The sequence below is a fragment of the Phycodurus eques genome, chromosome 18 (genome assembly GCF_024500275.1).
Source record: "Phycodurus eques isolate BA_2022a chromosome 18, UOR_Pequ_1.1, whole genome shotgun sequence".
NCBI classification, from domain to species: domain Eukaryota; kingdom Metazoa; phylum Chordata; class Actinopteri; order Syngnathiformes; family Syngnathidae; genus Phycodurus; species Phycodurus eques.
In genome coordinates this window covers 6,472,753-6,498,767 of record NC_084542.1, presented here as the reverse complement: position 1 = coordinate 6,498,767, position 26,015 = coordinate 6,472,753, and the positions used below count along the sequence as shown (strand labels likewise).

General features: G+C 39.5%; 1 protein-coding gene across 1 annotated transcript; it reads right to left on the bottom strand.

The window, feature by feature from the left end:
- Positions 1 to 1,417: 1,417 nt before the first annotated feature.
- rab10 (RAB10, member RAS oncogene family) lies at positions 1,418 to 24,022 on the bottom strand. Its single transcript, XM_061704823.1, has 6 exons — positions 23,322 to 24,022; positions 16,329 to 16,389; positions 11,524 to 11,662; positions 7,309 to 7,398; positions 6,233 to 6,334; positions 1,418 to 2,380 (listed from the first exon to the last, which is right to left on the bottom strand). The coding sequence occupies exons 1-6, from the start codon at positions 23,446 to 23,448 to the stop codon at positions 2,294 to 2,296; spliced, it is 606 nt and encodes a 201-aa protein (XP_061560807.1). The 5' UTR covers positions 23,449 to 24,022; the 3' UTR covers positions 1,418 to 2,293.
- Between the last annotated feature and the right edge of the window lie 1,993 nt (positions 24,023 to 26,015).

The window sequence follows — 26,015 nt, the reverse complement described above, 5'->3', positions numbered from 1 at the left end:
GTGCGACTGGTTGTTTGTTTGTATGTGCCCTGCGATTGGCTGGCAACCAGTTCAGGGTGTACTCCGCCTCCTGCCCGATGACAGCTGGGATAGGCTCCAGCACGCCCGCGACCCTAGTGAGGAGAAGCGGCTCAGAAAATGGATGGATGGACGATTATAGGAGACGTTAAAAAAATAGGAGACGTTTAAAAAAAAAACTAACAATAAAATAACTCACCCTTTGAAGAGCCCTGGCAGGCACACACAATGCACAGAATAGGAAGGAAGCGATACTGCCACCTCTTGGCCTTTTAATAAAACCCTGTACTGTTCCATACGTGTGCAGGCAGTAACGGAAGACATCTTGTGGGGTTTGTGGTAGCTTAGTCCAAATGTAATGTTTGACAAACCAGCTGGAGTAAAAGTGATTCGTGTGGAAGTGATACGTAACTGCACTGCTCAAATTGTATTGGGCAAAAACTCCTTTACAATCAAACAAAAACTACTTTTTTTTTTTTAGCCGCATCTTTTCAGAACATTTTGGTTGAACTCCAAATTGCACCTCTCTTGGGGTGTATGTGACCAACTAGCATGTCAGCCTCACAGTTGAGAGGTCCTGGTTTCGAATCTCACCTATGTAGTTTGTGTGTTCCTCCTGTGCTTGTGTTGAGTTTTATCCTATAGTCTGGTTTCCTTCACATTCCAAAAACATGCATTTAGGTTCCTTGAAGACTTTTTGTCCATAGGTTAGAATGGTTTTATGTGCCCTGCGATAACTTGCGATCAGTTCAGGGTGTATTAGTGTGGACCAGTCCTCTCAACCCAGTCAGATGGGACAGACTCCAGCTAAAAACACTAATAAGGACAAGTGCTCTCAAAAATGGATGGATGAGTACAATTAATTTGTTCAGTTTTTAAATTGCATTGCTCAAATTATAATGAACGAAATGTCAAACACTTTCTTATGCATTAAGCCTGACTTCTGGTTCTTTGCCATACAGGTAGCTCCAATTATGTTAACATCTTTGACAGTGTTCCTGTACCTATTAACTGTTTTCATGCCACAAGATGGTCCCAAAACCCTGTGTAATAGTAAAGTATTGTTTTGGCACCATTTTGTAGCATCTTGGTACTAAGGAACAATGTTGAGATTCTATTAGACAGGCCTAAGCAGTCAAAAAGAAATATTTTTTTTTGTGTTATCAGGCCAAAGCACTCATAACTTTTCCATCACCTTGTGGCATCTCCGTGTCAGGCAACTATGGTGAAGTGAATTGAACAGTTTCATTTAGGTAAAGTGACAACTTTGCTCACATCTTGTGGCATTTATAGGCAATTCTAAACCTTCTTAGGGGGCATTTCACTGTGTGGCAAGTTTGATTCATCTATTTTCCCGACACACAAAACTACACACAACACACCATGAAAGAAAAACAAGTTTAACTTAAACAAGCTTATTTTTAATGGATCTGCAAAACTGTTTGAATTTCCAAAGAGAACTTGTGAAACTCCCGCCCAAAGTTACCCAGTGGCATACCTTACATAATGTTACAGAAACGCTTCCACCCCAAAGAAATCTGCATGCAGGAAACAAACTGAAAAAGTAACCCAAATTGGGAAGAGAAAAACATAACAAAAAAAAAAAAATCATACAGGTAAAAATGAGACATGGATAAACAGGACAATGCCATTCTCTTGGCTGTAGGAGAAATTCAAACGCTTCTGCATCAGTTTGCTTTCGCGCAGGAAGCACAAACTGACAATGATTTAGTAAAGTGTAATTTCAATGGGTGGATGTGGTTCCGCCCACGACACAGCCCCGCCCCTGTCTTCCATATAAGGCACAGGACAAAAGAAACCCCGCATTAGAAAAGGAGCTCGCCACACCTCTGTCACTTGGTAACAAATTGTAATTGAGCAAACACTTGAGGAGACTATGAGTGTCCGAAAAGAGGGAGGGGGACATCATGTCATGGTCGCTGTTGGGGGAGGAGGGTGCTGATAAGCGGTGAGCTCAGGCAAAGGACATATTTTAATATTACAAATATGAGCTTGTCTTTAACTTTTTTTTTTTTTTATAATCTTTAAAACAAAACAAGAAACAAGTGGAGCTCATCAGGCGGAAGTGGAAGAAGATGGAGGGGGCGGTGGGGGTTAGACGAATGGATGAAGTGGTTTATGTTTTTATTCTGATAAAGAGTGTCAGTGTGCAAGAAAACTCATGAGACAGGTTAGAGGGTGAGAGAGTTAGAGAAAGAGAGGGTGTCGTGCGTGCATGTGTGTGTGAGTGTGTGTATGTGTCGATGCGAGTTGTTCAACTGCAGCACTTGCTCTTCCAGCCAGTCACTCCGCTTCCGCTGCTGATGTCCACATTTTCACTGTTAGGCTCCTTTACAGGCGTCTAGAAAAGACATGCAATTATTATTTACTTATCAGTCAATGGGTCGTACAGCAAAACCACTTCCTGTTTACATTCTTGTGTCTAATATGATAAGACAACGTCACGTGGTTTATTATGACGCACTTTGGTACGTGAACGATCGTTGGAGGGATTATAGACATGAGGTCCGTGGACATATTTAAGTAGCAAGCGGTTTTCGCCTGCTCATTCTGTATTTAATGAGTACCTGCTAACGTTCAATGCTCTAGTCCAGACATGCCCCAATCCGGCCCGTGTTCATATTTCCACTGGCCCGAAGCCTCTGTCATAAAATCAATATGTGGCCCGGCAGTACAAAATACACACGCAATTTTATATTTCACCACAGGATGGCAGTAAACTTGTGGCCGAACTGTCGCGGGCCGTTTTGCGCATGATATGTTTTTTGCCCATTTCTAAAATGGCAACTGGAAGTAAGAAAAGGAAAGTTGATAGCGAGGGCCGCCGTTTCCAGGAGAAATGGAAGTCTGAATATTTTTTCACTGAATTTAGAAACAACTGCATCTGCCTAATTTGCCAAGAGACTGTGGCTGTGTTCAAGGAGTTCAATATAAAGAGGCACTACCAGACGAAACATGCTAATTATGACAAGCTAACTGGGAACGAACGCAGTGGAAAATTGAAGCAACTGGAAGCTGGTTTAACGGCACAGCAACACTTTTTCACAAGAGCCAATGAGTCGAATGAAAATGCAACAAAGGCAAGCTATGAGGTGGCAATGTTGATTGCCAAGCACTGCAAACCTTTTACTGAGGGTGAATTTATTAAAGACTGTGTGATGAAAATGGTGGAGAACATTTGTCCTGAGAAAAAGCAACAGTTCGCCAATGTTTGCCTGGCTCGTAGCACTGTGTCACGAAGGATCGAAGAAGTTTCTTCTGATATTAAGAGGCAGTTGGACGCAAAAGGAGTGGAGTTTGAATTTTTTTCGTTAGCCTGTGACGAAAGCACGGATGCATCCGACACCGCTCAGTTACTGATTTTTTTGAGAGGAGTGGACAGTGAACTGAACGTGCGTGAAGAACGACTTGACCTCCAGAGCCTTAAGGACCAAACAAGAGGAAAAGATTTATTTGCTTCTGTTTGTTCCGCCGTAGATGACATAAAAGTACAGTGGAATAAAATCACGCGGATTATTACGGATGGCGCACCTGCCATGGTTGGCGAGCACAGTGGATTATCAACCCTAGTGTGTAACAAAGTAAGCGAAGAAGGAGGTAAAGCTATAAAACTCCATTGTATTATTCACCAACAAGTTCTATGTGCCAAACATCTGAAATATGATCACGTTATGAAACCGGTGATAAAGGCTATTAATTATATTCGCTCCAAAGCCCTGTGCCACCGCCAGTTTCAACAATTTCTACTGGATATCCACGCTGAATACAGAGATGTTGTGCATCACACCCATGTAAGATGGCTCAGTCGGGGGTCTGCACTGCAGCGTTTCTACTCACTCAAAGAGGAAATTGGACAATTCTTGGCAAAAAAGGGACAACCGATGCCAGAACTAACCGATCCTGTTTGGCTGTCTGATTTTGGATTTTTAGTTGACATAACCCGACATCTGAACGCCCTGAACACAAGCCTTCAGGGGCAAAATCCATTGATAAGCCAACTGTATTCACATATTAAAGCCTTTCGGACCAAGCTGCTACTTTTCCAAACCCACCTGTCACAAACGCAGCTCAATACCACACATTTCCAATCTCTGCAAGAAATAATGACGTGTTTACCAGCGCATAATATTAGTGCGCAAATGAGGAGGTATGCCACAAACATCTCATCTCTGACTGAGGAGTTTCAACAACGTTTCAGGGATTTTTAAACTATTGAAAAGGAGATCACGCTTTTTTCTTCTCCCGTTTCCGTGGATCTCAGTGACGTTCCAGCCCACCTGCAGTTGGAGCTCGTTGAGCTGCAGTGTGACACGAATTGTCGCAGCCGGTACCAACAACTCCCTCGTCAACTTTTACCAGCAGCTGGATAAAGACAGGTTGCAAGAGATTCGTACATTTGCTAAGAAAATGTTGAGCTTGTTTGGCTCGACATACTTGTGCGAGAAGACATTCTCAGTCTTGTCCTCACGCGGTTCTTATTCATGTTCATGACTAAGTGACTCCCACCTGCGTGACATCTTGCACATTAAAACTACCGCTTTTGAGCTAGACCTGCCCCATTTACTGCAGTCGAGATCTCAGTATCACCCTTCACATTAATGCAAACATGTTCTTTGTTGATTCTGATGAATAAAGTTTGAGTTTGAGTCAAATTCCATAAAAATACTTTATTTTGCATTTAATTAATTTTTATTTTAACCTTCATTTATCCAGGTCAGGAAGTTATCAGATCTACCTAACATCAGACAGCATAGTAAAAAAAAGTAAAATAAAAATAAATACAAAAAAGCATTCCCCTCGTCGGTAGCATGTAAAATTAATGCTTGCCCGTATGACAATTTTTTTACGTCAACCTGGCCCCTGAGCCAAAACGTTTGGGCACCCCTGCTCTAGTCTCAAAGAACGCTACGTCCTCCTCCGCATATCTCCAAGCGAGACTTTTGCGGCACTTTTAAAAAGGAATGAGAGAAGCCGCTTCGAATGGACAGGATTGAAGTCGGCAGCGAACACAACCACATATGTCCCACTTTTAAATGCGCTAGCAATATGCCAGTCCACAAAATTACAAAGCCCGCCTACTTGTAGTTATGCCAAGCACAGCGCTGGATTTGCACTAGTCATGAAAATAGAACCCTCAGTCTTACCAAATTAGTAGCTATTAAAAAATAAATAAGTAATTCTTGCTAAGAAACAAAAAACATGCATGGAATCATTTGGACAGTGTTTTGCCAGCCTCTCAATAGCACTGAACATTGCCAAAAACATGTTAGCCGTTTATACACCGTGTTCCTAATTATTGGGTGAGTAAGTATTTGGACCATATCATTTCCGCTGACCTGAACCCAATAGAGAACTTGTGGGCACTTCTTAAACGGGAGATATACAGTAAAAAGAAAACAGTAACCCTCTCGGAACAATGTCTGGGAGGTTGCGCTTTTTGCTGCACAAAAACTTGATCAACAGCAAATCAAGAAACTGACAGACTCCATGGATGGAAGGCTTATCACCGTTATTGAAAAGAAGGGTGGCTATATTTGTCGCTGATTTAAAAAAAAAAATTAAAATGGAAAAGTGAGATGGGAAAATGTGTTTTTCATTTAGTTGCGTAATAATTTTGTACACCAATAGCTGCCTAATAATTGTCCACATATATTCTCCAAAGAAAGAGGAGTTGGTGTTGTGTTACTCTTCAGTCGAGTAATTTTTTGAGCAATTAAGTACACAAGTATATACAATAAATGAACAGGTTATTTAAATAGACGCATTCCTCCATCTTGTGATCGGATCGGTGATCGGTTATCTCTTTTTTTTTTTTTTTTTTTTTTAAATCCTGATCGTGTAAAGCCTAGTTTACATACGTTTTGAGAAAGGTAAGGAAAAAAAGTCATTGTCATTCTTTTTTTTTTATGCAAAGGGCGGAAAAATTATCAAAATCAGATTGTTGTGTGGGGGAAAAAAATATTTTCAGATCATATCGCCAAGCCCCAATTCAAAATTAAAACTTGTTGCAACATTTCAAGAGGGCCTTTGTACCACGTGCTCAGGCCCTAATAATGAGGGAAACGTCAAATCAGAGTGGAGAGGAAACACAAATGTGTAAGGAATTTGCACATTAAAAAACAAAGATGATATAAACCAACTCAATCCATTTATTGCAACGTTCAAAGTGCCTAAAAGCGGGAAGCACACGCACCTTTCTGAGGATGTCTTCTGCTAACGTGAGAAAGGCCTTCTCGATGTTGATGTTGGCCTTGGCGCTCGTCTCAAAAAACCTAATGCTGTGCTCCCTCGCAATCTGGGTTGAGGAGAAGGAGACAGAATAAGAATGGCCGTTGACGATGAAAGGGGTGCTTGCCCAAAAATAAAATGACTTATCTCCAGTGTGGAACAGAGATCAGGTAGCGCTAAGTCCCAAAAGCAAAGATTGCTATGTTACTTCCAACTAAGACAACCCCTGTCTGCTGTTAGTGTCTGATGACTCTAGTGTACTTCATACTTTGGAAGGATTAGATCCGCATTTGATTCAACAAACCTATTCCCATTGAGGCAGATATCACACACAATATATTCACAATAAAATAAGTGTCTTTTATTACCATGGCGACCATGCATATATATGCATATAGCATCCAGGCTAACATTACTGTTCAGAGTTGTGTGCAGTGCTTGTACAGGCTTTGCTCCACAGTAAAGGGGTCACAGTATTCTTTTCGGACATGACATGCACGTACATTAGTTGGCTTCTGACCACTTTTTTGTCTACTGCAGGCAGTTTGTATTTACTTCAGTGGCTTTAGATTGAATTATTCTCTGCAACCAATTGAATAATACAGTGTTCCCGCGCAATACCGTGGAATTCGTTGTTTCCACAGAGCAGGATATACAATATATGACTGTTTTGTTTTATGCTCCAAGTTTTGCTTTGTAGCCTAACCCTGTAACATCTATGCTAATTGATGTTAGCCTGTCTATGGCGTTTCACATTATATGTTAGCATTAAGCTATTAGACTTTCATTAGACAAGATTACATGGTTACATTTTGGTTTAAATAGAATGCACCAGTTTTACAGTAAATTTCAATTGGGAGTGACAAACGGCTTGAAGCAAGCACAATGCTTCTTATTTGGAAATCAGAAAGAGAAGAAGTGAGAACTGGCATTTAGGAATACTTAAAAAGTGTGTTTTAATAAGGATATGCTTGTTGAGGCCAAACATGTCTATATATTACTCAACCAAGAAAAAATTTGTAAATACAAACATTGTCTTACCTGCTCTCCCTTAGCTTTTGGTACAACCCTCTTGTCCTCCATGTCACACTTATTTCCTAGTAGCATTCTCTCAACATCTTCATTCGCATGCTGAAAATAAAAAAAGTAATTTGATTTTCAGTTATTTAGATTCAGGGACAAAACAAAAACTAGCTGACTACTACACCACACAATAAAGCACTGACATGATAATTTTGACAACGAATGTAGCAAGTTTTTTTTATTGTCTTTCGGCATCACTGGAGAGGCTACTTAATAGGTGGTTCAAGCAGCACTAAAGCCATAAATATTTTTTTTCCACTTTAGACTGGAGTCCCAGTTGCACATTTCATGAAAAGGGTGAGTCTCAGCCCTGGAACAATGAGTCCCTGCAACTAATCATCATGTTTAATACTGTTTGTACAATATTTTTGTGTTATCCATTGCGCTTGCTCGCTCTCAATATGTTTAGGCCTGCCACAATAGCAAATCTTTAAAAAAAGATATTTTCCCCAAAATGTTCACGACAAACAAGAGTATTGTTATTTTTTTCTTTATTTGATTTTTTTTCTTTAAATCCCACTGATATAATGATATTAGACCATAATCTTACAAATTCTGCCCTGGTAATCAAACATATGAGCACAACTGTGTTATGTTCTCTCATTTACTAAATAAAAGTTGGGCTGAATTAGTAGGGCTGAATTGCACAATAAGAGCAACTAAATGAAAGTGAAGAGGTAGTTATACATGTTCAAATAAAGTACTTCAGAAAAATTTAGCTTTAAATTTCCCCTTTTCTCATTGACACAACAGCGAAGTCTCAAACACTACATATTTTAACTTAATAAATCTTAACTGAACTGTTTTAGAGGTTATGTTTGTTCAAAACCTTATGCTTGGTTTCATAATGGCGTTTCACATACACTGATAATAAGTGCTCCCAGTGGAAACTTCCCACTGAGACTCTGGCCATTCCATTTTAAGCAACATTTGTTCCAGATGTTCTATTCCTTTATCGGTCATTTTCTGATCTTTCACTTAACTTAAACAGTCTCTTTCTCTCTCCCCTGCTATGTTTCTCCTCATCTCTGTCTGGGCTGCGCACATTCAGTGATTACCACCTGAGATGCAGATTTGACTGGCTGAAGCGGGTGGCTGAACTCACATTGATTGGTCGGTACGGTTCGTCACTATGGTAAAGCCTCTAATGTTGCGCCACTTAAAATAGAAGCACCCTGTACGTCTTGAATCATAACCTCTTTTTTTGGCTATGGGGTGGGTCCATATGGGACTGCTTCTAGTTTGTGACTGCCAGTTATTTACCTCTGTTTTAAACAATGTGGCCACGATCATGTGAGCCGTTTAGCTCCTTAGCTTGGCTAGCTAGTTAGCTCACGGTCTAACATACGTAATAAATAGTGGACTTTACCTAAAGTGTCCCAGTTGTGTGCATCTACAGAGCCAACGCTGTTCCACCAGCTGCTCGCTGAGTCGTGAGCGGCGCGCTGGGTTTTACCACAACAATGAAACTTTATCTAGTCCGAAAATAAGGTCGTATTTATGGAACGATAACCCGCCCTATTCTCCCTCTGATTGGCTGGCACCATGACAGGACTCATACTTTTACTGGATAATGATTCGCTGAAGCACTTCAGCGGGTGAGCAACGCTGTGCGTCTGTGGACACAGACTGATCATAATTTAGGTATCCCTGCTCATTTTTGTGCATCTGAGATGCAGGACGCACATCAAACGAGATCCCTGTAAAAATTCAGACTACTGCAATAAAATCTTGTATTCCGATACCACAGCATCCCGTTTTTTATGATCATTGGGCTTTATCTTGTCAACTCAAATGTGACAAGATACACTCGTTACCAAGAGTGGAGCGCATCGACTTTGTATTATAAAGACAAAATGGGGGGGGAAACGTGTGTTGATAGTCACCAGTGCTCAGGACAGAAGAGGATGGCTTGCTTGAGGTATGCTCACGTACTTTTAATACAATACGGCTCACAAACAGGCAATAAAATGTTATGTAGCCAAGCAAGCTAGTGCTAGCGCTAACGGTTGTATGTAAACATGCCGCCGTTCTGTCGAATCATGCTCTAACGTTTCGGTGTGGGTGAAGTAATTTAATTCAAACTCAAGTAATTTAATTACAGTAAATTAGCACCCATTATTTCTGTCATGTAATGTTGGTTTGACCTGACTGTTTAGAATACACGATCTGACTAGAGCAGTGATTTCCAACCTTTATGGAGCCAAGGAACATATTTTACAATTGAAAAATCTCACGGCACACCAACAAACAAAAATGTCACAAAAAGTGGATACATTAATTACTGTATTTACCTTCTGCCATCTAATAGAAGACCATTCATTTGTTCTATCTGTCACTATGCCTCACTGGCATAAATAGAGGAACAAAGACACTATCTATTGTAAATAAAAGATTTTGAGAAATTAAATACACAAGTACATAGAGTAAATGAACAGGTTATTGAAATAGACACATTCCTCCATCTTGTGATCGGATCAGTGATTGTTTTTGTTTTTTAAACTCGCTGATCGGCCCCAAAAATCCTGATCGTGTAAAGCCTAATACTTATTTTGTATTATGGAATGTTAGAAAAGGCTTGATGAAGTGATATTACTCAGAGAACAATAATCAGCAACAGTAGGTATAAGAAAAAAATACCAATTTATTATTAACCAATAGGTTACATAAAGTAACTTTAAAAATAATGTAATACAATTGAATAAAATAATTATATTAGTAAAGCCTGAAGAAATAAGCAATAAAACCAGTAACAAAAATATTTAAATTGCAAAATAACCACTGCGTAACTTCAACATAAGCATATTTTACATTTGAATAGATTAAATAAATAAATTTGAAAACCATGAAAAATAATCTCAATAAATATTAAATACAAATTATACTTTTGAAGTGCAAAATAAAGCTTTGTTTTTGTTGTATACTTTAGAAAATTGGGTTTCAGGTCAAAAGATAAATATGAGACAAAAGCTCAGAATTCCACCTTTTATTTAATGGTATTTACATCTAGATGTGTTAAACAACTCAGGACAGAGCACCTCTTGTTTGAAGCCACCCGCTTTTCAAGTGAGTAAATGTATTGGAACAGACATTATTAAATTAACTTAAAGTGAATAACATTTAATATTTGGTGGCATAGCCCTGACTTGCAATACCTGCATCAAGCCTGCGACCCACTGACTTCAGACTGTTGCATTCTTCATTTTAAATGCTTTTCCAGGCCTTTACTGCAGCCTCTTTCAGTTCTTGATTGTTTCTGGGGGTTTCTCCCTTCAGTCTCCTATTCAGGAGGTAAAATGCATGCTCTATTGGGTTAAGGTCTGGTGATTAACTTGGCCAGTCTAAGACCTTCCACTTTTCCCCCCGATGAAGTCCTTTGTTGTCTTGGCAGTGTGTTTTTGGTCATTGTCTTGTTGCCTAGTGAAGCTTTTCCAAATTAGTTTGGATGCATTTTTCTGTAAATTGCCAGACAAAATTGTTTTGTAGACTTGAGAATTATTTCTGAATTTATTCTTGAATTATTATTCTGAATTTATTCTGCTGCTACCATCATGAGTTACATCGTCAATAGAGTAGTGAGCCCATTCCAGAAGAAGCTATGCAAGCCCAAGCCATGACATTACCTCCACCATGCTTCACAGATTGAGCTTGTGTGTTTTGGATCATCAGCAGATCCTCTTTCCTTTTCTTTTCTCCATACTTTGTTTGGCCTTTCCATCAATTTGGTAGAGGTTAATGTTGGTCTCATCAAACCTCGTTCCAAAACTTTTGTGGCTCATCTCTGTACTACTTTGCAAAATCCAATGTGGCCTTCCGATTCTTTTTGCTGATGAGCGGTTTGCGTCTTGTTGTATGCCCTGTATATTTCTTCTCTCGAAGTCTTCTTCGAACAGTGAATTGTGATACCTTCACCCCTGCCCTGTGGAGGTTGGCAGCGATGTCATTGACTGTTGTCTTTGGGTGTGTCCTCACAGCTCTCAAAATGTTTCTGTCATCATCTGCTGTTGATACCCTTGGCCGACTTGTTCGATATCTGTTGCTCAGTACACCAGTAGTTTCATTTTCAGGATATTCCAAATTGTTGCATTGACTATACCCAATATTTGTGAAATAGCGCTGATCGATTTTCCCTATTCTCTCAGCTTCAAAACCATATACACGTTAAAATCTCACCTCATCAATGTTGCGCAGCCATTTGCTGATATTCTCAAAGCTCTTGGCGTTGGTGATGTCATAGACCAGCATGATGCCCATGGCTCCTCTGTAGTAGGAGGTGGTGATGGTGTGGAACCGTTCCTGTCCGGCTGTGTCCCTGCACAAACACACATACAAATGACGTATTTCCATTTGTTCCATTTTGTGGTCTTACAAGGATTAGGGTTTCCAAACCTTTATTGAGCCAAGGCACCCATTTTACATTAGAAAACGCTCACGGCGCGCCAAAAAATGTCACAAAAAGTATAAATGGTGAAATTCAGTGGTGTTAAGAAGTGTTTGCCCCCCTTCCTGATTTCTTACTTTTTTTTGCATGTTTGTCACACTTAAAGGTTTCCCATCAAACACATTTACATATTAGTTAATCTCAACACACAAACGTTGTTTTTAAATGTTTTTTATTATTAAGGGACAAAAATAAATAAATAAATCCAAACCTACATGGCCCTGTGTGAAAAAGTGAGGGTTAGGGTTACTAACCAGCCACACCCAGGCCTGACACTGCCACACCTGTTCTCAATTAAGAAATCACTTAAATAGGACTTGCCTGACAAAGTGAAGTATACCAAAAGACCCTCAAAAGCTAGACATCATGCAGAGATCAAAAGAAATTTAGAAACAAATGAAAGTAATTGAGATCTGTAATTGAGGGTTATAAAGCCATTTCTAAAGTTTTAGGACTCCAGCAAACCACAGTAAGAGCGCAAATGGTGAAAACATAGAACAGTGGTGAACCATTCCCAGGAGTGGCCAGCCAACCAAAATACCCCCAAGAGCACTGCAACGACTCATACAAGAGGTCACAAAAGACCCCACAACAGCATCCAAAGAACTGCAGGCCGCACCTGCCTCAGTTAAGGTTACTGTTCATGGCTCCACAATAAGAAAGAGACCGGGCAAAAATGGCCTGCATGGCAGAGTTCCAAGTGGAAAACCACTGCTCAGCAAAAAGAACATTAAGGCTCATCTCAATTTTGTCAGAAGACATGATGATCCCCAAGAATTTTGTGAAAACACACTGGTCTGACGAGACAAATGTTGAACTTTTTGGAAGGTCTGTGCCCCATTACATCTGGCGTAAAAGTAACAATGCATTTCAGAAAAAGAACAGCATACCAACAGTAAAATATGGTGGTGGTAGTGTGATGGTCTGGGGCTATGTTGCAGTTTCAGGACCTGGAAGACTGTTGTTATAAATGGAACCATGAATTCTGCTGTCTACCAACAAATCCTGAAGGAGAATGTCCAGCCATCTGTTCCTGACCTCAAGCTGAAACGAACTTGGGTTCTACAGCAAGACAGTGATCCAAAACACACCAGCAAATCCACCTCTGAATGGCTGAAGAAAAACAAAATGAAGACTTTGGAGTGGTGTAGTCAAAGTCCTGACCTGAATCCGATTGAGATTCTGTGGCATGACCTTAAAAGGACCATTCATGCTCGAAAACCCTCCAATGTGGCTGAATTACAACAATTCTGCAAAAACGATTGGGCTAAAAGTCCTCCACAGCACCGTCAGAGACTCATTGCAAGTTGTCGCAAACGCCTGATTGCAGTTGTTGCTTCAAAGGGTGGCCCAACCAGTTATTAGATTTATGGGCCAATCACTTTTTCAAACAGGGCCATGTAGGGTTGTTTTTTTTTCCTCCTCCCTTAATAATGAAAATCATATAAATACTGCGTGTCGTGCTTACTTGTGATGTCTTTGACTAATATTTAATTTTTTTTGATGATGGGAAACATTTAAGTGTGACAAACATGCAGAAAAACAAGAAATCAGGAAAGGGGCAAACACTTTTTCACACCACTTGTAATTGTACATTTACTCACAAATGTACTTATTCAGTGTGAAATCTGGGCCTGTGTAATTGAACGCAAAGCTGAAAGACTCAGGTGGCGACCATTTTACTGTACATTCTGGCATCTCATGGAACAGCATTTATGGTAAATGGACTGCACATATATAGAGCTTTATTTACACCATCACAGTACCCAAAGAGCTTGACAAACCCTCACATTCACCCATTCATACACACCTTCATACACTTGTGGGCGGCTGCTGCCATGCAAGCCGCTGCCAGACCCACTGGAAGCAAATTAGGATTCAGTGTCTTGCCCAAGGACACTTTGACATGCGCAGAGTTGGAGCCTTGTTAGGAATTACTGGATTAGATTCATGACATGCTTAAGGAAGCAGACATCTCTTCTGGTGGTAAAGGGTTTGTATCACAGTCTCAGATCTGATTTGCTTGGCACAGATTTTGACACAAACCAGGGACACACATTAAATATCTTGTCTTTGTAGTGTATTCAATTAAATATACATTGAACATGATTTGCAAATCATTGTATTCTGTTTTTATGTATGTTTAACACAACGTCCCAACTTCATTGGAATTGTAAGTAATCGAAGGCACAATTTTTTTTTGGAAAACTGCACCCAAAAAAACCCAACTCACTTCCCTGTCCAATCACATTGTGCTCAGGCCAAAGAAATAACAGTATTGCTTTGGTACCATCTGTTGGCATTTTAATGCCAAGGAAACAATTTAGAGTTGAGGAGCTTCAGTTACAAAAAAATAAGTCCTCTGTCGCCATTTTGTAGCCTCTAAAGGCAATTACAAACCATTTTAGGAGGGTTGTCAAGTACAATGTTTTTGCTATTTGCAGCATGGCTTGGTCAAACTAGCAGGGGCTCACAATACAGTGAACCCCTTTATTGTGGCGATGTGTTCCTGACACACCCACAATAGGTGTAAATCCAATAGACAGACCATAAAAAAATATTTTTCAATCAAGTACATAGTCTTACCTAGGGGTGGGCGATATGAGCAAAGAAAAAGTGGTTATTATAGAATCGATAATTTGACGATATCCTTTTAAAAAAGAAAAAAAAGAACAGTGGAAATCTCTCCTCACTTCCCAGGACATTTATTGATAGTGTTTCAAAACAACACCTCGTTTATTTTGTAAAGTGCTTCATACAGCTACTGCAAAACATTGCATAATAATATTGTATAGCAATATTTAACAATTAATAACTTCAAGTTATGACCAGGCTGTATAATATGCCAAATCAGGTTTGCACAATAGTATTTTAGTTAAGCTTTTGTAACAAAACAAAAACAAAAATCATCATTACATCTAAAGATAATCCTAATATTTTCAAACAAATAAATTTGTTTGTCACTACAGCACACACTAACATAAAAAATTGGCTATAACACTGCAGAAAGATATGTAGTGGATGACGTTCTTTGTTTTTCCAACATTTAACTTGCTTTGTTATATGGTATGCGTCTGTTAAATGACTCGGAGAGGGTTTTCTGAGTGTTGTGCAGATTTATCTTTTCTTTAGCGGTAGTCCTGCTTGTCAACATCAACAAAGTTTTACATATTCCTCATACTCAGGGTTGGTAGAATTACTTTAGAAATGTATTCCGATACAGTTACTAGTTACCTATGATTATGACGATACGTGACGTTATGGCCGCAGATTTTAATTTTTTATTTTTGGGATTTCCTGGTGACAGGTTTAGCAGCTCTTTTTAAATAAGTAAAGCAGTGGGTGATCGGTGAGGGGATAGTGAGATATGTACTTACAGTGCAGCCGTAGGGTAATGCTAGCTAGCTCCTCCATTACCCTGACCAGCAGACGGGATGACTTTGACAGCACAGTTTTCTTTGTAAGTCTTATTCAAAATGAGTAACTCCTCCGCGATCAAAACATTCTCTATTCTCTTCGTTTCACTTTTAGACTGGCCGCATTTGGGAAGCCAGCACGTACATCGAGTGGCCAGTGTCATTTTGCTGTTGGCCAACAAAAATAAAAAAAAACTAACTATACATGCGCTCCATAACAACCATTCACCCACTTCTAAACTGCTGAACTCCTGAGAAGGTTGCTCGGAGTTGGCCTACTGGTTTGAGAGCGAGAGTTTCTTTTGCTTGCCACTGAGTCACATGACTGAATCATGCCCGCTGATTCGGCAAATGAGAACTTTAATGAACTACCTCCTCTCTCTCTTCCTCCTATGCCAACCATGCACCCGTTCAGCTGTTTACTTTTTGAGACAGTATGAATACTCGATAATGTAAGATTGCACATCGTTAAAGCAACGTTCACGATTAAACTTGGTGATATATACCGCTCACCCCTAGTCTTACCCCCATACGCGTCAAACTTAACACAACAATGTTATTAAAAAACACTTTTTAAAGTATTCCTTGCGCCTGTTCTCAGTATCAGTTCTCCAAATAAGAGGCAATGTGCTTGCTTCAAGCTTTTTGTCACTCGCCATTGAAATTTACTATAAAACCAACGCATAAAAGAACGGATATTTAAACAAGAAAATGTTCTACCAAGCCATATAATTTCATTTAAGTCCACCATCTTTATGCCAACAATATAATGTGAAACACCATAGACGGGCTAAAGGAAATTAGCATACATATTACAGAATTATGCTACTTTAATACACAAGGAGCAGAAACACAGAGCATACCAAAACAACAAAAGGGGCCTCCTCTTCTTACTCTTAATTACGCTGCATCTCTCTCAGTAGACATCAGTGCTTGCTGTGGCACAATATAGTAGGGGCACAACACTAAATTCCGACTTGGCTGTGTACTGTAAAAAGCCATAAAAATGATGGCTTTCGGGTGCAAATGATGAACTCCGATATAGTGAAGGAACACTGTATACAGAACGTGGACAGGCACATAAAAGTGAAAGACACCCATCAAAATAACAAGTGACTCACCAGATCTGTAGTTTGATCTTCTTTCCTTGTAGTTCCACAGTTTTGATCTTGAAGTCGATTCCTATATAAAAAAAAAAAAAGATTTTTTTTTTTTTTTTAAATACACTTATGAAATCAATATACATACACAATTATCACATGCAACACTGACGATGAGAACTGCAGGCTTCTTAGCCATAAGAATACACAAACAGTATCTGGACATTGGGTAAAGCGAAGAGGAAAACATGAGAAAGGGAACGATATCAACTTTTCCTGATGTTGCAGTGTCATGCCAGGGCCTTGACGCCATCATCAGAGAGAACTGGGATAAACGGCTGACTCAAAATGGACACACAAAGACGGACAGACAAACGCACATTTGGGAAGACTGCAGATTCGGCATAACGTGAGACGTGGACATAATCGTTGCATTATCATGACCACAATATTCAGCAAAGTAATTAAATTTTGGATGATTGTTATTCTTCTGGCGAGGTCACAAAGCCACAGGAGGGACAACTGATGACTTTTGGCCCATAAGTGTTGTTTCCCTGTCCAAATAACTGAGCTGTCACTTCAGCTAAAGCAAAAGGATTGTGCTTGGTTTACAAGTTCAAGAAACAGCTGTGCTCTTTGTGGGGCAGGGCCACAAGCATAAATGAAGGAAGCGGCTGCCAAAGAGTGACTCACTGAGTATTATGCACACCCAAGAGAGGGCGGAAGGGGAATATTTAGGTTTAAAAAAATTTGTGTAGAGGAAGAGGAAAATTATTTTTTTCCGGCAGAAGAGAAAGGTATGCCTACATCCATACTGTTCCAGAAAGCATAGGATATTGAACAGTAATGCAAAGCGGCTGTCTGTTCTCAACAACACTACTGTATCAGTTTGGTTCTCAAAAAGAAACTCTCAGGTGCTCTCAGGAATTACGTCATTTGCTTGTACGGAGTCAAAACACGGACAAAAACGGGGTTGGGTTTCTCGTGAGGCGCACAGTCAAGTTGTCAGAAAAGTATGTGTATTCTACATGACAATGTTAATCTCATCCTTGGAAAACACAGCACACCTCTTCATGAGAAAACCATACTTTCAATGATTCACATGGATAGAGTCGAACTTTAAATTCAAAACTGATTTTATACTACATTACGTTTATGGCCACCTTCTAGTTTATAATCTAATCTTGAACAAAACCTTGTAAGCAGGAATTCCTTTTGATCATCCTCAATTTTAAGGTCAAATTAATGTCGGGGAAGTAGATTTTTAATCAGTCGCGCGGAACCTCAAAATGTTTAATCTGCATATTCTACCGCGTATCATAATTCTGCAAAGAAGCATTTTTTTCATACGATTTTATGTTGACTGTCTCAGTGTGTCATGCATTATCAATGTTTGTATTAATTCCTTATTACTGTCCTCAATTTACAAAGTGACCAAATACTACAGTGAAGAGACACTTTCAAGTCTCATTGTGCATGAAATCATGAGCCACCACATAAGTGTACCAGTGATGGCAAAGAGGAAATATGTGGGTGTGTAGCAGCCAAAGTGGTACCTGCACCGATGTCCTGGCTGCTCAGTAAAATATTGATCAGGTCAACATCCATAATAAAAGAACAGAATGCGCACCTCAAAGTCAGCTGTTTTACCTTAATGTGCAGACTAGGGCTGCAACGAGTAGTCAGATATTTTGAGTATTTTGATTGCAAAATAACCTCGAGGATATTTTTTCTGCCTTGGCGATCCACTTCTTTAAATTGTGTAGCTCAACGGGCAGACGGAGTAGCACAACATGGTTACGTCATCGACACGAGGGAAGCGGAGTGTACATGTTTGATTCAAAAGAGCCCGAAATAAATGCAGACAACGCAGTGGTTTGCAAGCCACCGTTAAACACATCCATCCATCCATCCATCCATTTTCTGAGCCGCTTCTCCTCACTAGGGTCGCGGGCGTGCCGGAGCCTATCCCAGCTGTCATCGGGCAGGAGGCGGGGTACACCCTGAACTGGTTGCCAGCCAATCGCAGGGCAAATAGAAACAAACAACCATTCGCACTCACAGTCACACCTACGGGCAATTTAGAGTCTCCAATTAATGCATGTTTTTGGGATGTGGGAGGAAACCGGAGTGCCCGGAGAAAACCCACGCAGGCACGGGGAGAACACGCAAACTCCACACAGGCGGGACCAGGGATTGAACCCGGGTCCTCAGAACTGTGAGGCTGACGCTCTAACCAGTCTCCACTGTGCCGCCCTGTTAAACACAACAAGAGGAAAAAGATGGCGACGACATCGGAGAAGAAAAAAAATGTGAAAAGACAAAATGATGAATGTTTGGGAGTATTTCAGACTGATCAAAAAGATGAACACTAGTGACGCAACACATCTCAAGCAAGACACACAGAATGAGATGAAAGAGCCAAGCTGAAGTCATGCAAATCAGTGATATTAACAATGCAATTTATTAGCCTGTTAGCCCTGCATAGGGCTATGGTTTCTATTAATTATGACTGGAGAATTTGTTGCCAGTTTATTACAATGGTGAGGAGCATGTGTGAGAGTATACACGACTTCATATTAGTCAAGGGATAGTTTTGCTTCGTGATTTAAGCAATGTGAGACAAACGGCCAGTGTACTAGCATCGTATCTGCAAGTGGCTTAATTTCGAGTAAAGTACTCTCTGTGGGGGAAAATAAATAAATAAAATAATCAATGCGAGTGGCAAAGAGGTCACACAATTTAAGGAATATTTGCGTTTTCTATCAAATAGTCTTAATTTTAGTTTGGTTAGTCTAGTCTAAATTCATAAATGCATAGCCACGAACCGACTATTATTATGTCACATCCTAAAATGCTAACCGCTCAAGTGAAGTCGCACAACCGCCTCCTGTATGCCTTTTTTAATTAATGCGTTGTTTTTTTTAAATACTTAAGAAATACTCAGAAGAAAAGAAATGCTAAATTTAAACTGAAATTTGTTTTTCGTTTCAAATTGCCTCACTGAAAATATTTATAGACAAGAAAATAGTTTTGTGCTCAATGTGTATTTAAGAAATAAAACAGCTGGTCATATGAAAAAAGAAAACAATTGGATTGTTCTTTGTTAAGTGAAATGACTTATTTTTGTGTTCAGAATTGTTCTTTAACTAAGCAAAAATTTTATTTATTCGACGACCCGATTAGTCGATAAAAATTGTCGTAGGATACTCCAATACTAAAATACTCGACAGCTGCAGCTCGAGTGCAGACTCACCTCTTTAACTTGTATGATACTTCCATGAATTTCTTTTCATTGGCTGTGTTGATAAACATTTTTAATTATAGCGACAGTTTGACTCTGAAACAGATTAATTACATTTCCATTATTTCCAATGGGGAAAATTGCTTAACAATTTGAACACACAAGATCAACCAGCATCCTGTAACACATTATGTTCGACCTTCAAGGATACTCTTCTGTAGCCTGCATTATTAGTACATTCTAAACATGCATAACCTCTACTAACAAGGCCAACAGCTATTTAGAGGCCTTCGAAATGAGGATGAGTGACTGAAGAGAAGGGGGGTTTCCAGTAAGCGTATTCTGAGAAGCAGCTCTGTCTAAACGTACAAGTACTATACCACATAACATTACACTGTAGTTTCTGTCCGTTCTACTCCAAATATAGACATCTAGTGCTGATCCGGTTTTATTTCTGATAATTTTTTAAATTATATTATCTAAGTTACAGTTGACCTACAAATATGTTTAATTTGCAGTGCCTAGAATGATCTAGGTCTAAAAGCACTATATTGCAGAATGTTAGCACTCACTGTAGCTATGAAAATACAAAGCATGTGGTTGGAATCCAAAAAATAAAAACTACAACATCATGTCTACAATAGTCCGCATATTTTACCATATGTAATATAATTCTGCACATCAGCCTTTCCTCATTTTTTTTGCAGAAATGTCAGTGCATATACCTCAGTTTGTATTAATGCATAACCGGGGCCCAAACAACTGCCTTAGTGTTAACAGTCAACCATACTCCATCATCAGAACGGCAATGTGAAACCTCTTGCGTGCCATCATGCATTGTGTACGCAAGCAAAATGCCAATCCAGCCCAGTGTGTGAATTCATATAGAAGATGCAGTGTTCTACAAAAGAGGTGCACCCACAAGCATAGTCCTTCGGTTTGTATAGTCATCAATATGGTGCTCCAACTACCAGCCTAAAAGAGACTACAGTTTCCTACAATTGTAAGTCTTTTGATGGTGGAGGAAATGACCCTCATTGATACTTTGCTTTCTTTTCAGTGTAAAAAAAAAAAGAGAAAACAAATTTTGAAGTCTCTACAACTTAGGGTATATTGTTACAGTCCAAATAGTAGCACTTACATCAATGCTGATTTAAACAGTCATGCTTTAACTGCTTAAATTACAATGCAATTAAGACTTTTGTCTACAAACCGCTTACTTTTTGAAGCAAGTCGGCTTCTAAGTAAAAAATAATACGTTTTTAGCTTCCCTGATGGGCAGTTTGTAAATCTAACATTGATGGACATTATAAATCGACTAATTTATGGTAACTGAAAACTGAGTGCACTTCTTGTTGTTGTTAATTAATAATTGATTAATTGGTAATGTTAATGAAAGCATCCCGACAACCTTTCAGTTGGTAATGGTAATGAAAAGCGTGCCTACAACCTATCAGTTTAATTTTAATGAAAATCATCCCTACAACCCATCTAAGAACATATACAAAACATATTCTTAGTCAAACCTCCGTAATTAATTTCATATCATGTTAACTTGAACAGCAGCACTCATCGTGTTACATGTTTTGCTTTGAAAGCAGATGTGCATCCAAGATATGCATCGTTAGAGAGGATGAAAAAGGATTTGTAATGTGCAATATGACTTTGTGTTTTGTTTTTTGTTTTTAACCATGCCACCTGGAATAAACAGTACTAGGCTCTTTTTAAAGGTCCCGTATTTTGGTTATTTAGACTTCCATAGAATGACTAACATGGACATAGAGGTGGGTAGAGTTACTGTTACTTTAGAATCATATGACTCAAGTAAAAAGTAGTCCTCCAAATATTTACTTGAGTAAGAGTAAGAAGGTACTCAGTGAATAAAAACAACTAGTGGGTAACCTGATTTTTTTATCAGAGCATGAACGCCAAATAAAATAAAAAACAATAATATATGGGAGTCACACACAGCTGCCACCATTTGAATTTTTAAGTGCTCAAAACCAACAACAAATGCTTTGGGCCCTACAGAAACATTTGCTTTAGTCACTTAAATCAGTGTTTTCTAACCTTCTTTTCACCGCGTGCCGGTGAGGAGTCGGCATTTTTCTCACGGACTGGCTGTGGCGGCGTATATATGGCGGACCGGTGGTTGGGGAAGACTGACTTAAATGACTGAATAAAGAAGCCGTTTGCTGTCCAGACTTAGTGATAGTGAGTGAGTGAGTGAGTGAGTGAGTGAGTGAGTGAGTGAGTGAGTGAGTGAGTGAACATTATGGCACACAACCCAAAAGATGCATGTTATGCAATTACTTATGACCATAAAATAGGGCTAATGTTGCCATATAATTGCCAGAACAACAATAAAAGCGTACAGAAAAGTCCCCTCTGACAGCTACTTTTGCTTGACCCAGTTTTGAATCTGATTTGACCATATTTAACTAAGACCGCCCCCTTTCCTCTGATTGGTTGCCTCCCTTAAGAAGGCCTACTTGTAAGAGCATGCGTGTTTTGTTATTTTGACAGCGCTGGCTCGGGAGCGGAAAGGGAAGGCGGAGAGTTTTGCTTGTGATGTAGATAAGCTTGAGAAATCCGGATAACCTGATTTCAGACCTCTCGGCAGAAAAACGTCTGGAACTCAGGAATTGGTGGACGATTTTAATTCATATTTATATTTGTTTACTGAGGCACCATTGAGACAATATTAAATCCAAAGTACTAGAAAAAGTTGGTTTGGCAAAATATGTCCCATTTAAGACTAAAATGTCTGTTACTGAAAATCAAATGGAGTTATTTGGAGTTAACCTTAACTCACGACATGGGTTGTAGGTTTGTCAAAAACAATGAAAAATGTTAACTAATACAAATACTTTAACAGATTGTGGGCTATAATCCGTCATTGTAATGCTTAAATCCATTAGGCTTTGTCAGATTATCTAAGTAAATAATTGGGTACTTTGAGGAAAGGCCAGTTTTCACAGACTGGCTTCGTGTTATAATGACTACAGATTGCCTCAGTTTACAATTTTTAGTATTACTATATTTATAAAGTAAAACACCAAGCACACGTACGATAAAACTAGGGCTGAAGATCAAAGGACCTTGTTGCAGTGTAATACTTATAACAGTAGATAAAAAGGTTTATTGTTTTCTTTTTAACAATGGCTGAAATCAGTCAACAGAGATACAACCCGAGGAACAAGAAATTAAATGCTTGAGTATCAAATGCGTTGTTTATGGAAACCCCATTTATAATGCCAGTTCATGAAGCCACGCATCAGCTATACGATATGTCACTGCTGCTTACATAATATACGGACAGCTCTGTGGAAATACAGTATGAATCCTTTTTTTTTTTAAATCAAACGTTTTAATATTGATAAATTACCAGAGTAAGCAACAAGATTGTAAGGTTGCTAAAGGTTACCCCCCTCCCCAGTAGACTAGTTAGCTTGCGATGTCAAAAATGACAGCAATTCCAATTGCAGCTTAACGAGTTATACATTTCTTAACAGTCACGCTTAATCAAAAGTTAGTAACATCACAATCACCTCAAGCAAGGGTTACTTGAGTTTAATAGCTCTCAAAATTGCTCAACTTGTCTTCCAGCTATCTCGTGCAGGCCTGGGCAGGGAGCGAGCTAGCACGAGGCTAACCGAACGGATACAGCGTAGTCTTCAGAGAGAACGCTGGTTCGCCTCCCAAATGTTAAGAGTCAACAAAAGCAAATTGACGTGACACCAAATCCTGCGTTTGTTACCCTTGCTTACCTATGGTGGAGATGAAGGTTGTGTTGAAGGCGTCGTCAGAGAAGCGGAACAGCACACAGGTCTTCCCCACGCCCGAATCTCCGATGAGAAGCAGCTTGAATAGCAAGTCGTATGTCTTCTTAGCCATTGATACTAGTGAGTATGCACCCGCACTGATACAAAAAAAAAAAATCTCCTAACACGACTATGTGAAGTCTGAAGCCAGCTCCGAAGCCAACCTGACCAACTGCCCCGATTTTGAAAACCTGGGATTTGTTGATTAGCTTTGGCAAGCTAGTTGGCTAAATACCACCACAAAATAAAACGCGTCAGAGAAGTTATAGTCCAAAAGCCCGACTGTGTCCCTCTTGAAAGCGCGAGAAAAGGTAGCGACAACGTGAGGTCCTCCAGCGCGATTCCTCTTTTCCACTCTTTCTTTTCTCCCACACAGTCGGGACAAAATGGCTCCTCTCTCTACCCAGACTCACTCTTTCTTCATACTATCGGTGAGCTAATTCAAATTCTCGGCACACCCCGTCATTCCAGTGCCCGGCCACAAGCTCAACCGAGAAACCTTCGAATAGAAACAAGGTGAAAGTGTAGCAAATTCACCGACTCCGCAAAGTTGCTGAGCTTTCTTTTCCCGGAGAGATTAAGAACTTAAAGTAAGACGACTGCCGTCGTCTCTGGAATAGGAGTCAGTACGGCGACACCCTACAAACCCACGCACCGGGGCCCGCCCACTTCTGTCAAAAATCACCTTTTCGAGTTGCTGGTACTGCTGTCATTCAAGAGTGCACCCAAATGTGATTGGTCGTTTTCCCCCAACATGCTGTAACGGGTGTATTTTACAGTGATAGAAAGGGCAAACGGCACTGGGACAGGTGCTTGGACATTTAGGCTCAGCCCCTCGATAACGTCAATGGGTAAAACATGTCAGGCGATCCAAAATGGCCGCGAGTTTCCGCGGCGCTCTCCGGGTGAGGGTGTGATTCACTTTTGGTGGCAAGTTGGAAATTGATGGTGACTCTCCCAGCTGTGAGTCAGGCAAAGTGATGTCATAATTAAGTACTTCTGCTTTTACGGGCGTTTCCCCACATCCCCTGCTTTTCGAATTAAAAAGGTAATTCACCCGCTTTAACTTTACACGCACTAATATTGCAAGCAGCATTATATTTATTACAATAGATTGCCATTAGTTGGCTCTGTGTGTAACTTTTCCCCTTTTCCACTTCAGGCACTCCTCCAAGAATTCGGAGCATGTCATCCGCCGCCAAGCACAGACTTGACAAGTAAAGAGACTACAGTCATGCAAGAGGCCAATACGTTATGCTGTTGTGGCCATAAAACAAAATAGTTTGATGGAAAAACTGACCTACGAGTCGCTGATCAAAGATGAAAACTTTTTTTTTCATAGTGAAGAGTTATCTGGAGGCTTTTCGTTAATGTTATAAACACATGAATACATTTACTATGCACTAGGATGTAATAAGGAAATACTGTTATAGAAAAACATTCTCTGAGATGCAAACGCTCTGGAGACTGAATGCTTTGAAAAAATACTTGATAAATTATCTTCTCTTCAAGTAAAACAATATGTCAACTACTATGAATCTGGGAACAGTAAAATGACTACAGTATAGGAATTTTTCCATCCAGGATAACTCTAGATTGGATTTAATTTATGTATAAAAACAAACACCACACACCAAAACATATGCTAAAATTTACCTCACAATAACATGTTAATCAAAAACCTAAAAGTGTTATTTACCTTTATTTTACAGTATTTGTTTATCTTCACTCGGCACTGTATATACAACTCCACGGTTGATGTTTTCTTCCACCAATAAATCATGTCTCAACAGATAAATCGTCCATATCACACTGCATTCTTCAGTTTGCTGCACAGGGCCTCAGGGGTCGTTTCACACTGCTTGTATAAGAGTGATGTAACAGCAGTGATAGTTTCAGAGCTGGCCATATTTAAACTTGGGAGACAAATCTGTTGAGTAAAATCTGTTCCGCCATTATTTTATAATGCGCACATGAAAAGCATGGTGGGATAAATGAGGAAAATTTAATGTAGGAAAAAAAAAAGTTATTGTGTCCAGAATCTGATTATTTGACTCATAGGTCTATCATGATCCTTATTATTTAATAAAAAATAAACCTAATAGTAACTTTTATCATTTCATGAAACCAGTAAGTTAAGCCATCTTCAGTCTTAAAACATTTTATCGTAACAAAAAGTGAAGTTGTTATTCTGATGAGACATAATGCCAATGTGGAATTCCTCATGTGGTTGGGGCTTTCCACTCTGTAGTGAATCATCTTGAAATAACATGAGGGAAGTGTATTTTCGTGACTAGTTTTTTTTTTATGCCAGAAAAACCCCTAACGTCACCTGCACATGTACCTGGAAAAAAAAATAAACAAGTCTCCTTACCTCCTGTCATGACATTGACTGGCTGTGGTCAGCGTGTGTTCTACTATTCTCTCACTAGGTGACGATGTTGCGCTGTATTTCTAACCACACCGTGGTGAAGTAATAACAGTCATTATTTATTTTACACGTTCCCAATTCAGTGACAATTTTAGAAGAGACATTGTATAAGGAATGGCGAATAACCTCATTCCGGGGTAATTTATTGTTTTTAGCTATTATCAGATAACGCCAGATGTTTCCAACCACGCTCCATATAACATGGTTGG

Coding starts and splice junctions, on each gene's coding strand:
- rab10 (XM_061704823.1), bottom strand. CDS start 23,448: ATGGCTAAGAAGACATACGACTTGCTATTCAAGCTGCTTCTCATCGGA. Junction 11,663..16,328: donor AAGATCAAACTACAGATCTG/GTGAGTCACTTG, acceptor GTGTTTGTGCAG/GGACACAGCCGGACAGGAAC. Junction 7,399..11,523: donor GGCTGCGCAACATTGATGAG/GTGAGATTTTAA, acceptor TTTTATTTTCAG/CATGCGAATGAAGATGTTGA.